General features: G+C 42.9%; 1 protein-coding gene across 1 annotated transcript in view; it reads right to left on the minus strand.

Annotated features, from left to right (window-relative positions):
* Nucleotides 1-9,528: 9,528 nt before the first annotated feature.
* The window catches only part of ARHGEF33 (Rho guanine nucleotide exchange factor 33), a 166,599-nt gene continuing 159,543 nt past the window's right edge, over nucleotides 9,529-16,584 (minus strand). The window contains exon 17 of the mRNA XM_044292262.1: nucleotides 9,529-9,658. Coding sequence (XP_044148197.1) covers nucleotides 9,529-9,658 — 130 coding nt within the window. The remainder of the gene's footprint in view (nucleotides 9,659-16,584) is intronic.

The following is a 16,584-nucleotide window of genomic DNA, read 5'->3' on the forward strand; positions in this document are numbered from 1 at the left end:
TTATTTTTTGGGGACGTTACAAGGCTTAGAAGTTTAGAAGCAAATCTTGAAATTTTTCGGAAATTTTCAAAAACCCACTTTTTAAGGACCAGTTCAGGTCGGAAGTCACTTTGTGAGGCTTACATAATATAAACCACACAAAAATGACCCCATTCTAGAAACTACACCCCTCAAGGTATTCAAAACTGATTTCACAAACTTTGTTAACCCTTTAGGTGTTCCACAAGAATTCATGGAAAATAGAGATACAATTTCAAAATTTCACTTTTTTGGCAGATTTTACATTTTAATCATTTTTTTCCCGTTACAAAGGAAGGGTTAACAGCCAAACAAAACTCAATATTTATGGCTCTGATTCTGTAGTTTACAGAAACACCCCATATGTGGTTGTAAACTGCTGTACGGGCACACGGCAGGACACAGAAGGAAAGGAATGCCATATGGTTTTTGAAAGGCAGATTATGCTGGACTGTTTTTTTGACACCATGTCCCATTTGAAGCCCCCCTGATGCACCCCTAGAGTAGAAACTCCAAAATAAAGTGACCCCATTTTAGAAACTACACCCCTCAAGGTACTCAAAAGTGATTTTACAAACTTTGGTAACCCTTTAGGTGTTACACAAGAATTAATGGAAAATAGAGATACAATTTAAAAATTTCACTTTTTTGGCAGATTTTCCATTTTAATAATTTTTTTCCAGTTACAAACCAAGGGTTAACAGCCAAACAAAACTCAATATTTATGACTCTGATTCTGTAGTTTACAGAAACACCCCATATGTGGTCGTAAACTGCTGTACGGGCACACGGCAGGACACAGAAGGAAAGGAATGCCATATGGTTTTTGAAAGGCAGATTTTGCTGGACTGTTTTTTTGACACCATGTCCCATTTGAAGTCCCCCTGATGCACCCCTAGAGTAGAAACTCCAAAAAAAGTGACCCCATTTTAGAAACTACACCCCTCAAGGTACTCAAAAGTGATTTTACAAACTTTGGTAACCCTTTAGGTGTTACACAAGAATTAATGGAAAATAGAGATACAATTTAAAAATTTTACTTTTTTGGCAGATTTTCCATTTTAATCATTTTTTCCAGTTACAAACCAAGGGTTAACAGCCAAAAAAAAACTCAATATTTATGACTCTGATTCTGTAGTTTACAGAAACACCCCATATGTGGTTGTAAACTGCTGTACAGGCACACGGCAGGGCGCAGAAGGAAAGGAATGCCATACGGTTTTTGGAAGGCAGATTTTGCTGGACTGGTTTTTTGACACCATGTCCGATTTGAAGCCCCCCTGATGCACCCCTAGAGTAGAAACTCTTAAAAAGTGACCCCATTTTAGAAACTACGGGATAGGGTGGCAGTTTTGTTGGTACTAACTTAGGGTACATATGATTTTTGGTTGCTCTATATTACACTTTTTGTGAGGCAAGGTAACAAGAAATAGCTGTTTTGGCACCGTTTATTTTTTGTTCTTTTTTTTTTTAAATTAGTCTTTATTTCAAAATATTTTCAATATTTTTGTTCTTTACAACATTCATCTGACAGGTTAGATCATGTGGTATTTTTATAGACCAGCTTGTCATGGACGTGGTGATACCTAATATGTATACTATTTTTTTATTTATGTAAGTTTGAGATGACGGTTTGATTGGCACTATTTTGGGGTGCATATGAATTTTCGATTGCTTGCTATTACACTTTTTGTGATGTAAGGTGACAAAAAATAGCTTTTTTTTACATTTTTTTTTTTTTACGGTGTTCACCTGAGGGGTTAGGTCATGTGATATTTTTATAGAGCAGGTCATTATGGATGCGGCGATACCTAATATGTATACTTTTTTTATTTACTTAAGTTTTACATAGTAACAGCTTTTTTAAAACAAAAAAAATGATGCTTTAGTGTCTCCATATTCTTTGTGATGTAAGGTGACAAAAAATGGTTTATTTAGCACAGTTTTTATTTTTTATGGTGTTCATCTGAGGGATTAGGTCATGTGATATGTTTATAGAGCCAGTCAATACGGACGCGGCGATACCTAATATGTTTTTCCCCCATATTTTTTCCCAATTTTCTTTTACTTTATTTGGGGAAAATGACATTTTTGTTTATTTTTACTTGAAACTTAATTTTTTGGGGGGAAAACTTTATTTTTTAAACTTTTTTTCACTTTATTTTTTGTCTTACTTTGGGACTTCAACTTTTTGGGGGTCTAATCCCTTTTACAATGCATTCCAATACTTCTGTATTGGAATGCATTGGCTGTATGAGTAATACAGTGTGTATTACTCATACAGCTTCCTCCCTGTGAGATCCAGGGGGCTGGATCTCACAGGCTCGTCACCGGAAGGCAGCGCCGATGCCTAAGGAAGGCATTGCGCTGCCTTCGATGCCATCGGGTCCCCCTTACAGCCGCACGGGGACCACATGGGACCTCCGACCGCCCGCCGCAACTCCCATAAAAGCCCCAAACCGCAGGTCTGAATTGACACGGGGGGGGGGGGGGGTCACGGGACCCCCAACGCGCATTGTCTCAGGGAGCCTGCTCAATGATCTGAGCAGGCACCTTGTTCCGATCACCGCCCGCTGGGCAGCGGTGATCGGAACTACACATGACGTACCGGTACGTCATGTGTCCCCAAGAGGTTAAAGGGTGATCTAATATATTGTCACGTTTACCTTGTTCAACTGCTTCCACATTCTTAGTTAATTCTTTACATTACTGATACAGTTACCGAAAACTATGGCCAACAGACAGTTGACTGGGCCCTAAAAAAGAATGGGCAGTGGCAGAAATGTTGCTGTAGCTGGCACAAGTAGCAGTAGAAGAAGGGGGGTTGGTAGCAGCTGCAGCAACAGGCCAGAACTGCCACTGTCATCGAGGGGTCGTGTTTTCACCAACAATCCAATTTTGAACAGAGCCACAACGGGGAGGGACTGCTCGGCGTCATCAATAAAGAAACTGAACATTGGCAGTCTCTTCGCCAACTAGAGATAGGAACCATGGTTACTGATAAAACATTTTGTCTGTGCTGCGTCAGGGAGGGCTGACCCATTTGCTCTGTATGGCGGAAGTCTTCAATCTCGTTGTCACCCGGTTCCTCAAGTCTTCCACTGAATCGCAAGAGCTGTTAAAAATGTCCAGGAAACTGTGCATGCACTTCAGCCACTCTTACAGTGCAATACATGCCCTCCTTGAGCTGCAAAGACAAAATGCTCTTCCCCAACATCGCCTGATATGCGACCATTCAACCTGTAGGAACTCCAAATGCTAGACTGCCCGTACGAGCAGAGGAAGGCGTTCAACGATTTCTTAACCCTTTCCTGATGTTGTGATTTTTTTTTTGGGCGTTTTTTTTTTTCGCTCCCTGCCTTCCCAGACCCATAACTTTTTTTTTTTCCGTTCACATAGCTGTATGAGGGCTTGTTTTTTGTGGGACAAGTTGTACTTTCTAATGACACTATTTAATATTACATAGGATGTAGTGGGAAGCGGGATTCTTTCTCCAGGTCAGTAGGAATCCGGAGATACCACATATGTGTAGTTTTTCTTGTGTTTTAATACTGGAAAAAAATAAAAACTTTGGAAAAAAAGATTTTTTTGCTTTTCATCGCCATATTCTGACCCCCATAACTTTTTTATAGTTATGTCTAAGGAGATGTGTGGGGGTTCATTTTTTGATGGATGAGCTGAAATTTTTGCTAATATGATTTTGGGGTGTGGTTGATTTTTCATCACTTTTTATTCAATTTTTTTGGGAGATAAAGTGATGAAAAATGTTGAATGAGCCATTTTTTTCTATTACGCCTTTCACCACATGGGCTAACTTTTTTTAAAAATTTTAATAGTATGGGTGTTTTCGCATGCGACAATGCCCATGATGTTATTTTTTTTAATTGTTTATTTATTTTTATTTTGGGGAAAGGGGAGATTGATTAGAATTTTTATTTTTATTTTTCAAAACTTTTTTTTTACCTTTTGTTAGGTTCCCAAGTGGACCACAACTCTCATCAGATTGCAACTTGTTCAGAATAATGTAAAATGGTCCATTATTCTGTACTGAAATCACTATATCACAGTTCAGTGCTACCACCTGGTGGCCTGAACTGGTATATACTAATAACGAACCTGGAAGCCTAGTACAGGCTTTGGCTCATTATTACAACAGGGCTCTTTCTCCAATCTCCTTCCTGAACCGGAAATGCGCACTTCTGGTTTTAGCACTCTCAGATGCCGTGGTCACATTTGACGGCGGATGTCGAGAAGTCGTTAAAGGGGTTCTCTCACTTCAGCAAGTGACATTTATCATGTAGAGAAAGTTAATACAAGGCACTTACTAATGTATTGTGATTGTCTATATTGGTTCCTCTGCTGGCTAGACTCATTTTTCCATCACATTACACACTTCTCGTTTCCATGATTACCACCACCCTGCAATCCAGCATTGGTGGCTGTCCTTGCACACACTCTGGTGGCTTGGAGCATAGGAATGCCCATAGGCCAGAGTTTTTTCCTATAGTGTGCAAGCATGGCCACCAATGCTGGATTGAAAGGTGGTTGTAACTAGGGATTAGCGAATTCGGATGCTTCATCTGAAGTCGATAGCATAAAACTTTGTTGCAATACTATACGTAGCGGGAGCTCCGTACAGTATTAGAATGTATTGATAAGCTGAGACTTTGTGTAATAAATTTGTGAATTAATTGTTACTGTAAAAAACCTTGATACTGAACTCGGGTTCTGTTCCAAGTGGTACCTTGGAACCGAACCTGAGTTCAATATTAAGGATTGTTACAGTAATATTTAATTCACGAAGTCTTGTGATACTTCGCGAAGTAATAACTTCAGCTCATCGGAGCCAATACATTCTAAAACTGTACAAAGCTCCTGCTCTGTACAGTATTACAACAAAGTTTTATGTGAATCGACTTCAGATGAGGCATCTGAAGTCAATTCGCTCATCCGTAGTCTTAACTATGGAAACGAGCAGTGTATAATGTGATGGAAAATGAATCCAGCCAGCAAAGGAAGCAATATGGACAATCACAATACATTTGTAAGTGCCTTGTATTGTCGACAGAACTACGGGATGAATGATGTCATTCCAATCCTTCACGTCCTGGAGGGGATGCTGACAAATTTGATTGGCGAGGGTACAGAAGATGTGGCACCTCAATTTCACGGAAAACAAAGCCCTGAGGAGGATGAACTGGAGGAGGAGGACATAAAGGAGGACATAAATGCCCAGGAATTTTATACACAACTAGTGGGTCCAAAACAGAAGAGATGCAAATATATCTGTTACATTTTATCTCTTCTTTGGAGCCACTCCTGGTTTTGGCTTACAATTACCGATCAAATACTGACCATCTGAAAGAGGCTTTATGGATGCTCAAAATACAGGAGTCGTTTTTTTAGTTTTCTGTTCTTCTGATGGATCAGAGGAACAGAAAAATAAACAGTGATGTGAGCACAGCTTTACTGCCACTGCTGGTACCGCCCTTCCCACTCTGTTATGGGGCCACTATTGTCATTGTTACTGCCACTGCCGCCACCCTCCCTACTCTGTCATGGGGCCATGCCTAGTAAATCTACAGGGGATAAGTACTGGACTGGTGGGGGTCTTATGACTGAGACATCCATTAATCTTAAGATCAGGGGCCCCTATACCTTGAAATGAATTGAGTGACTGGTCAAGCATGTGCCATGCTACTCTATGGGACTGCCGGAGATAGCTGAGTACAATGCTCAGCTATTTCAGGCAGTCCCATAGAGAATAAATAGTGCAGCACGTCACATGCTCAACCAGTCACTCCCTTCATTTCAGGGTACAGCACCCAGTTCTTGTGATTGGTGGGGATCCAGCAGTTGGACTCCACTGATCTAATAGTTATCCCCTATCATGGAAAAAGCCCTTTAATGACTTGTCCAGGTTTATGCTTTATTTTTGGGGACCTGAACATGGGCAAGAGTAGTCCAGAGTAGACCCGAGTGGTGGGGTGGCTCCCGCCCAAGGTGTTTGGACAAACCCGGGCTGCACCAACTGTGAACCATCTACATTTAGCCTCCACTGTGGTTGCACCCAATTAGGTGCAACCCGAATAGGTGAGCAAACTACATTTTTATTGTGGATTATCTACTTATCGAACATACTCACCCTATGAGCGCCTCTCTCTACCCTCTGGCCATTATTTGCTGGAAAAAAGGTAAAGCAGGGCGCTTTTTTCTAATTCTGGATAACTCGGTTCTGGTATTCTTTTATTAAGAGACATAGTAAGATGGACATTACATTGTGAACATTTCTTATATTATATTTGTTATATTATAGGCCAAATCTGCACAATTTTCACCCCAGCCACCATCCTTTGTAAGGAACTCTTCATAGTCCTTGATGTGTGAGAGACGTCACTTGTCGTTAACCATTTTCCACTTTATTACCCTCTGCCCCGTCTAATTCCTATCTAACTACAAAATGCCAGTCGAGAAGTGTTCGCTTCACTGTAATATTCACCTTCTATAGTCATTAGAGAGGATTACCTTCTCATAATATACTGCTATCAGCCTTCTGCCGACTTACATCAGCTTTCTATTAGCACATACTTGTACAAGAAGTCAAGATAGGTCACCTAGCTCCTCTGGTAACAATACTTTATCTACTTTGCCTATAGTGGTGACTAATGGATGTACAGTCAGGTCCATAAATATTGGAACATCGACACAATACTAAAATTTTTGGCTCTATACAACTGAAGACAGTTGCAGTAGAGGCCTGGCAGAGCATCACCAGGGATGAAACCCAGCGTCTGGTGATGTCTATGCGTTCCAGACTTCAGGCTGTAATTGACTGAAAAGGATTTGCAACCAAGTATTAAAAAGTGAAAGTTTGATTTATGATTACTATGTCCCATTACTTTTGGTTCCTTAACAAGTGGGAGGCACATATGCAAACTGTTGTAAATACCCTAAAATTGAAGCAGACAGTCTGCAGTTAAAGCACATCTTGTTCGTTTCATTTCAAATCAATTGTGGTGGTGTATAGAGCCAAAAATGTTAGAATTGTGTCAATGTCCCAATATTTATGGACCTGGCTGTAATATCATAGCAGTGACCAGTAATTGTGTATATGTGTATGAATGAATCTCTGCAAAGTAAGTATATGCCTGTAATTACCAGAATGCAGGGCATCATATACTGTATAGCATTAGCTTATGCACATGACCATATGTATTTTGCTGTCTACAAAAAACGGATCCGCAAAAAATACGGATGACATCCTTGTGCATTCTGTATTTTGCGGAACGGAACAGCTGGCCCCTAATAGAACAGTCCTATCCTGGTCCGTAATGCAGACAATAATAGGACATGTTCTATTTTTTTGCGTAACGGAAATACGGACATACGGAAAAGGAATGCACACGAAGTAACTTCCGCTGTTTTTTGCGAACCTATTGAAATGAATGGTTCTGCATATGGACTACAAAAAAAACTGACACGGAAAGAAAATACGTTCGTGTGCATGAGCCCTTATAGTAACTCCAGAACATTATTTCACAGAGGTTAAATGATTTTCCGGAAGTTCAATATTGATGACTTATCCTCCTGATCGGTGGAGTCCCACAACCGACACCTCCACCAACTGACTGTTTTAAGAGGCCCCTGCACTCCAGTGAGCACTGCGGCCTCGAGCACAGGTTTATCGAGCACAGTGTTGCACAATGTATAGCAGCTGTGCTTGGTACTACTGCAGCACAGGCCAATTCACTTTAATAGAACTGAGCTTCAAATAATCCATGTTACCCATGATGAGGACATCACTCGCCCAGTAAGAGCCTGCAGTTCTCACTGGAGTGCCGAAGCCTCTTCAAACAGCTGATCGGCGGGAAATAAGACCCCACTGATCAGATATTGATGACCTATCCTGAGAATAGGTTATTAAAATTGAACTCCTGAAATACACCTTTAATGAATTTGCAACTGGGTGTTACCAGTAAAGGCTGTGCCACTGCACAATCTGATACTGGTAGCAATGATTGGACAGTGTCAGACTGTACAGGGGCACAGCCTCAACTGGTATCACCCAGTTGCAGAACTCTTTATAAACTTCTAATAGCAAAAGCTGAGGAACAGAACAACATAAATATGTAAGAAAAGATGCTCCAGAATTGTTATTACATGGGGAATACAATAATTTTGTAAAATAGACATGTGGGGAGCAGTGACATGTCCTCTTTAACTAACTAGAGATAGGGGCACATTTAACGGCAATGAACCAAATACACCCTGACCCCTAGGAAGTTTTATTTAAAAAATACTATATTGTTTAGTATTTTTTCATTACAGTCCTCTTCTACATGAAAAGAATACAACTAGAAATCTTATAATCTAATTATAGGAACAAGGAATTATTTCACTCCTACCCACTAAGGGGCGAAGTGTAGGCTTTTATGCAGAGCGATGTCTGTCCATAACGAGCTCCGACTGACGATATAAAAAGACGATCGGCTCTTGTTTGAAGTCAGGGAGGCAGTCCTATCAGTGACAGCTACCTCTGTATGCACAATCATAGATAGTATGAAATGTCAGTCACTGTCAGCCTCCTTGACTTCAAAGCCCGGAATAAACAGGAATTTAAATGAATGAAATCCAAGTTTAACTGAATCGTTTCCCATGAAACTGTAAATCAACCGGCTCAGCTCCTCCTGCTCTAGAACATGCTGACTGTAGCTCATACACCATGTTCAACATAACAGGTTCCATTTAAAGGGCTTTTTACACTTCTTGATGTAAATTGTATGGGAACACAATAACAAAATGGTGATAAATGATATTACATTCTGTATATTAAAGACTTAAAGCAATTACTTTTTGACTAGGGATGTATAGTGATACAATAATAAGTACAGTATATATATTAAAAGCTTCAACCTTTCCATTATGTTATCAACCAGCAGAAAGAGTATATCACTAATTGACACATTTAGATAATATAACTGTTCCTCACCTGTGGTACCAGCTATATCGGCAGGTCTGGTACTAGTTATATTAGTAGTGAGATCTTTATTTCTAGTAGCAGTAGCTCCAACCTTTCCATTGAGTTATTTTCCACCAGCAGAAACAGTATGTCACCAATTGACAAATTTAAAAAATACAATTGCTCCTCTCTTCTGGTACCAGCTATATCAGCAGGTCTGGTACCGGTTAATTCTGGGTACTTTTGCTGGTACTACTATTTTGCCTATAGTACTGTATGGGTATTGCAGTGGAATATCTGATTCACCATTGTGACCACTATGTGGCTCTCATGCAGGAACAGTCTGCTGTGAGGACCACAATTTGGAACAGTTCAGGGGCATTTGGACATGTGGTTAAGGTTGTGGCTGGAGCTAAGATAAGCCTTAAGTTTGCTGTAAGATGTGCTTCTCTGCTTCCATGAGTGAGGCTCCTGAATGGCAGCTAGCCCTTGTTGTGGTGCCCAATGGCTGGTTAGCTTGCTCTTCTGCTACATAGAGTTACACCTTCCTACTATACAGCTGTACCTCGGTCGAGCTCATTGATCAAAGCAGAGTGAACTCTAAAGATCTCCTGTCTGGTGGGAGACTGGTCTATGGATGACTTCTCACTCATCTTCTCTTTGTTTTCTAGTCCAGATGACCTAAAATCTCAGAACATAGCAGAGATACAGTTTGATATAATTCATCAGATTCCATCAAATTCTAATCAGATAAATAAAAAAAATATGGAGGTAATAAAATACAAAATAAGCAGATTTCGGAAAGTCTTCATACCCTTTCATTTTTTTCACATTTTGTTATGTTGTGGGTAGGCTCGGACTGGCCCACCCGGGAGCCGGGGAAATCCTCGGTGGGACCTGAACCAGATAAGCCTCGCCCTCCCTGGACACTCATGCACAGTAGAATGCATGCTGTCTGCGATTCATCCTAAATGAGAAGGAAAGGCTCCATACTAGCGCTGATTCGTGGGAACTGACAAGTTTTGTGTAATCAGCACTCCTGGTCAGTAGGCTGTTTCCACAGGACCTGATTTTCATAAATACATTTATGTAAATTAGATCATGTGGAAACAGCCTTACTCTGACCAGGAGTGCTTATTAGACTCAAACCTGTCAGCCTTCATCAGGCTGTTCTCGGAACTGCCTGCTCCCGGTGACCGCATTTGATTTCAGACCGGCTCGTGCACAGGTAAGGGCTTACCTGTGCATCGCCAGACTTGTGAAAAAAGATGGCAGCCCGCATGTGTTCGCGGGCAAACAATGCGAACTGGCCATCACTGTTCACAATGTCATGCTCTTCCAGAGGTTATTGTAAGATTATTGGGCAGTTTCTCTGCCTACAAGATATTATCACAGATGCTTGGTTTACTTTTGCAGTTCTCAAAACTGAATTTTGAACGCCTGGGGGTTAGAATATACCATCAGATTTGAGTATTCACTATCTCACTGAATATACCATCGGATCTTGGGCAGGACTCGGCGGGACTCGGCTGTGCAGCGCTCGCACTTCCGGGAATGGATGTGAGTGCGCACACACGTAGCAGGGCAGCCTGCTCGTGCTTCTCCCATCCTCCAGCGCAGCCAACAGATAGACGGGCCTATCCTAGCAACGCAGTTTTAGGGTAAGGTGAGAATAGGCGCTATGGGGGACAAATTTAATGATTTTAAGGGTTTAGGAAGAATTAATATAAAATTTGAAGATGGCCACTAAGGTAATACTAATCACCTTTATCAAAATATGGAAAAAAAAAACAATATGACAGTTATACTTTAACTCACTGCAATGTACCAGCGTGCTGCTGTGATCCTTGGTTGCACATTGCGGGCTAAAATCATGGTGCAGCCTTAAAGGGGTTATCTTATTTTTTTATTTTTTAATTTCATGTTCCAACCTTGATTAGAGTAACAACTTTTTAACTGGCACTTATTAAATATTGCTTACAGGGCCAGCGCTCCTTGGTTTTCTGGGATAATGTGCTGCACATTGTACATGTGATCTTAGCCTAGTTACATCCCACAGAGCATGTGAAAGATTGTGCATACAACAAAACAGATACAGTCGTGTGCAGAAGGCCTAAAAGAGTGTCAGCATATGTAGAAGTATGCATGTAAAAGAGAGTCAGTATGAGTAGAAGCATGCATGTAAAAGAGCGCCGGCATGTATAGAAGTATGCGTGTAAAAGAGTGTCAGTATGTGTAGAAGTATGGGTGTAAAAGAGTGCCGGCATATGTAGAAGTATCCGTGTAAAAGAGTGCCGGCATGTGTTGAAGTATGAGTGTAAAAGAGTGTCGGCATGTGTAAAAGTATATGTTGTGGGATTTCGCTCTGTTAGATAGGGTAAGCGGACGCAGTACAGAGGGAAAATACAAGTTCTTAACTCAAACTTCAGTGTTTATTCATACTTACGGCATTGCATAAAACAACACGTCACTTTGCAGTCTTTGGTGTTAATTCACACACAAATGGAAAGTTCAATTTGCACAGAACATGTCACTTTGCAGTCTTTGGTGTTAATTCACACACAATGGAAAGTTACTATTGCACAAGACAACTTGTTGGCAGTTCTGCCTCCAGTAGTCCATATCAGGCTTTAAGGGGCCTGTTCCCCCTGCACATGGGTCTCAGTCCTCCAGTCCGGCACAAAACTTTAGATCCCAACACAGAGACCTGCTGAGCTCCACTGTCAGACGGAGGTAATCCTCTCCACCTGGCAGTGCTGGCTGGCTTTTATGCCTGGCAAAACCCGGACTGGAACATGGGGAGCAGTCACCCACCCAGCACTTTGACTACTCCCAGTAAGAGCCATCCCGGATCAGCTATCACAGCCTTACTAAGTATCAAGGTGTCAAACAGCAACTACTGCTGACACGTAAAAACCGTCTCTTACTCCACCGAGGCCAGGAACCTCAGTGACACGTACCTATTATCCACGATGATTCCTTGTACCTTCTTACATACCTCCCCCCTTTCTTCAACCCTGAGTGGGTGAACACATGCCATACAATATACTCAGGACAGGGCATCTGCGTTTCCCTGCAACCGGCCTGCCCTGTGTTCTACAGAGAACTTAAAGTTTTGTAAGGACAGGAACCACCTGGTGACTCGGGCATTTCTCTCTTTGGCCTGGCTCATCTACTTGAGAGGGGAATGGTCAGTCACCAGGCGGAATGTTCTCCCCAACAAATAATAGCGGAAAAGACTCAAGTGCCCACTTGATAGGTAGGCACTCTCTCTCCACTATACTGTACCTGGTCTAGGCTGGGGTGAGCTTGTGGCTTAGGAAGACATTAGGATGCTCCTCCCATTGACTTCCTAAAACAGCACAGCACTGAGTCTGTCTGTATTATGAATTCCCGCTTGAAGTCGGGCGTCACCAAAATCGGGGACACAGGGCCAACTTCAAAGCGGAGAAAGCCTCTTCTGCCCGGTCATTCCAGTTAACCATCACTGACATGCATCCCTTCAACAACCCTGTCAATGGTGCGGCTACAGTAGCAAAGTGGGGAATAAATCTCATGTAATAGCCTATCATTCCTAGGAATGACTTTACTTGTTTAGTGGTGACAGGTCGGGGCCAATTTCTTATTGCCTCTATTTTGTTTACTTGGGGTTTGATCACTCTGCGGCCAATTACATACCCCAGGTGTTTTGTCTCTTCTAACCCTATCGTGCATTTTTTGGGGTTAGCGGTTAGTCCAGCTTTTCGAAGAGAGTCTACTACAGCCTGCACTTTGGGCAGGTGACTTTCCCAGTCAGTACTGTGGATGACAATATCGTCCAGGTAAGCCGAAGCATACCGACGATGTGGTCGGGGCACAATGTCCATTAGCCTTTGGAAAGTGGCAGGGGCGCCATGCAGACCAAAGGGTAACACCTTATACTGGTATAGCCCCTCTGGTGTAATGAAGGCCCTTTTTTCTTTGGCAGCCTCCATTAAGGGTACCTGCCAGTACCCTTTGGTGAGGTCCAAAACTGAAAAATACCGGATTTGTCCTAACCTCTCAATCAGCTCGTCTACCCGGGGCATTGGATACGCATCGAACTTGGAGATCTCGTTACGTTTACGAAAGTAGTTACAAAACCGGAACATCCCTTCCGGCTTGGGTATCAATATTATAGGACTGGCCCACTCACTTTTTGACTACTCAATGACATCTAGCTACAACATTAGCTGCACCTCCTCCGAGATGGCTTGGCACCGAGCTTCGGTACCCAGTATGGTTTTAACCGGACTTTTACATGAGGATCAGTGACAATGTCATGCTGGATTATGGAAGTGCGTCCAGGGACTTCTGAGAACACATCCATGTTCCGACTAACGAACACCCTGGCCTCCTGAGTCTGTTTAGATGAGAGGCTGTCAGCAATATTTACTTTGGCAGCCCCATCTCTTGCATCAGACAGAGGGGCCAGAACCTCTACTCCTAGAAAACCCTGTCTTGAGTACAGGTTTCCCTATTTTTCCATGGTTTGAGTAAATTCACATGGTAAACATGATCCAGCTTTCGCCGCCCTGGCTGGTGTACCTTGTAGTTTACATCTCAAATTTTCTCGAGTACCTCGTAGGGCCCCTGCCACCTAGCCAGGAACCTACTGTCCACGGTTGGCACCAGAACCAAAACTCGATCACCCGGGTTAAATATCCGGACCCGAGCCTGACCGATTATAGACCCGACTCTGGGCTCGCTGAGCTGCCTCCATATGCTCCCTAACAAGAGGCAACACTGTCTCTATCTGATCTTGCATCTGGGTAACGTACTCAATGATACTTTTATGTGGAGTGGGTTGTTGTTCCCACGCCTCTTTAGGTAGTCCTTAGCTATGAGTTTGGCTGAGGTATGTCGCAGTGGCACCGCCTCTGGGTACCGAGTGGCGTAGTCTAGGATGACTAAGATGTGTTGATGCGCTTTGGCAGACTTCGGTACTGGGCCTATGAGATCCATAGCTATTCGGTCAAACGGTACCTCGATAATCGGGAGAGGTACTAGGGGACTACGGAAATGTGGCTGGGGTCTAGTTATCTGGCAGGTCGGGCAAGTTTTAAAAAACTCTTCCACCTCTCTGAATATGCTGGGCCAGTAAAACCGCTGTAGAATACGATCCTGAGTTTTCTACCTCTACCTGGCACAAGTGGTTGTTGTTATCTATAGTCTCTTGGGTACCGGAGGCACACAGCTTCCTGGCATATAATGAGTGGTGGTAGCCATAGTGTCCACCGGCTCACCCCGACGGGGTCAGTCAGCCCTTACGTGACCAGGTTCCTGGCACCACCAGCAGACTATCGGAGCCGGGTCCGTAGGGGGTATATCTCGGGCAGGTTTTGTTGGCACAAGTCACCGGGCCTGGGGTGGAGATTTGCGGGTTTGACTGCCCCCCTCCCAAAAGAACCCCCTGTAAATTCCTGGTAGCCTCATAGCGTTTCACCAGGTCCACCATCTCAAGGGCATTACCAGGAGACACCTGGCCGATCTAGTGCTGGAGAGGGTATGGCAAAGCCCTCCAGAATACATCAGCCAACAGATGGTCCAGCATATCAGTGAAACGCAGCACGTCAGGCTGCAGCCATTTTGCAACAGGTGTAATAGATCATAATACTGAGGTCTCACGGGTTCAGCCAGGTTAAACTATCACTGATGCACTCGCTGGGCCTGGATCAACACATTCATCCCCAGTCTTGACAGAATCTCCCCCTCTACTGTCGGGTAATCGGCCGCTTGATCATCCGGTAAGTCGAAATACACCCGCTGGGGTCCAGATGCCAGAAACGGAGCGATGACCTCAGCCCATTGAACTCGGGGTAGCTTTTCCCTCACGGCCACCTATTCGAACACCACCAGATAGGTTTTAACGTCATCCGAGGGGTCATCTTGGGGATCGCTGCACGGACCACTTTCCGGTCATCGTAGACACCATGGGATGCTCTTGCCGCCTGTAAAGCCTTCACATGTTGTAACAGCAGCTTGTTTCTTGCTGCTGCTTATTAGCCTCCCACTGCTACAGGTTAGCCTCCATGAGGGCTTTCACGACCGCTTCCATTTTGTCGAGGGACACGGATTGTAATCTTGCTGGTTTGATGTAAGACACAACCGTGCCCGGAAAAAAAATCAAAAATATTTTGGCCTTCACGCCAGCCTCACAGCGCTGCACGCATCCTCCACCAATTGTGGGGTTTAACTCTGGTAGATAGGGTAAGCGGATGCAGTACAGAGGCAAAATACAAGTTCTTAACTCAAACTTCAGTGTTTATTTACACTTGCGGCAGTTGCAAAAAAACAACACGTCACTTTGCAGTCTTTGGTGTTAATTCACACACAAATGGAAAGTTCAATTTGCACAAAATAACATGTCACTTTGCAGTCTTTGGTGTTAATTCACACACAATGGAAAGTTCACTGGCCAGGGCAGGAACCTCGGTGATACGTATCTATTATCCACGATGATTCCTTGCACCTTCTTACAGCGTGTAAAAGAGTGCCAGCATATGTTGAAGTGTGCGTGTGAATGAGTGCCGGCATTTGTTGAAGTGTACATGTAAAAGAGTGCCAGCATATGTAGAAGTGTGCGTGTAAAAGAGCGTCGGTATGTGTAGAAGTGTGCGTGTAAAAGAGTGACAGGATGTGTAGAAGTATGTGTGTAAAAGAGAACCGGTAGAAGCGCATGTATCTATACACACAGCTTAGTTCTGGAACTGTATCTATGCACGCAGCTTGGTTCTGTTACTGTATCTATGCACGCAGTTTGGTTCTGTTACTGTATCTATGTACGCAGCTTTGTTCTGTTACTGTATTTATGCACGCAGCTTTGTTCTGTTACTGTATCTATGCACACAGCTTGGTTCTGTTATTGTATCTATGCACACTGCTTGGTTCTGTTACTGTATCTATGCATGCAGCTTGGTTCTGTTATTGTATCTATGCACATGGTTCTGCTGCTTTATCTGTGCACAGAGCTATGATCTGTTACTGTATCTAAGTACAGAGCTTGGTATTGTCATAGTATCTAAGTACTGAGCTTGAAGGGGGTGCCTAAGTTACATTTTTTTAGGCCAAACTACAGAGAGGCTGTTAAAAAAAAAATAAAAAAAAATACTCTGTTCTCTCTACTAGGCTGCAGCTGGGACATAATATTTTTTCTTGACTGCTGCTGTAAAATGCCTGAGTATCCGCTGCGGTAAAATGGCTGAGTGTCGTACTTGACTGCTGTAACTAATCAGTGATCTCAGTGGTGTACAGCACCAAGGCCAGTGATTAGCTGCAGCAGTCATGTGCACTATTACACTACAGCTTCCTACTGTATATAAAGTATTATCTTAAAGGATGTTGGTGAAAATCGGAAAAAACCCTTAAGTATCAATATTTGCATGAAACTATAGGGTGGGCCCCAAGGGTCACTTCTACTAGTGGGCACTTGGCACCCTAGTCCGACAGTGGTTATGGGCTAGTACTAAAATTAAGAAAAATTCTAGTTTATCCCCATGAATCTGTACTCAGTAACCCATAATGACAAAGTGAAAACAGAATGTTTGAAATCTTTGCTAATTTACTGAAAAGAAAAAAGTTAAATGTTG

This window comes from Bufo gargarizans, chromosome 4, assembly GCF_014858855.1.
Source record: "Bufo gargarizans isolate SCDJY-AF-19 chromosome 4, ASM1485885v1, whole genome shotgun sequence".
In the NCBI taxonomy this organism is placed as follows: Eukaryota; Metazoa; Chordata; class Amphibia; order Anura; family Bufonidae; genus Bufo; species Bufo gargarizans.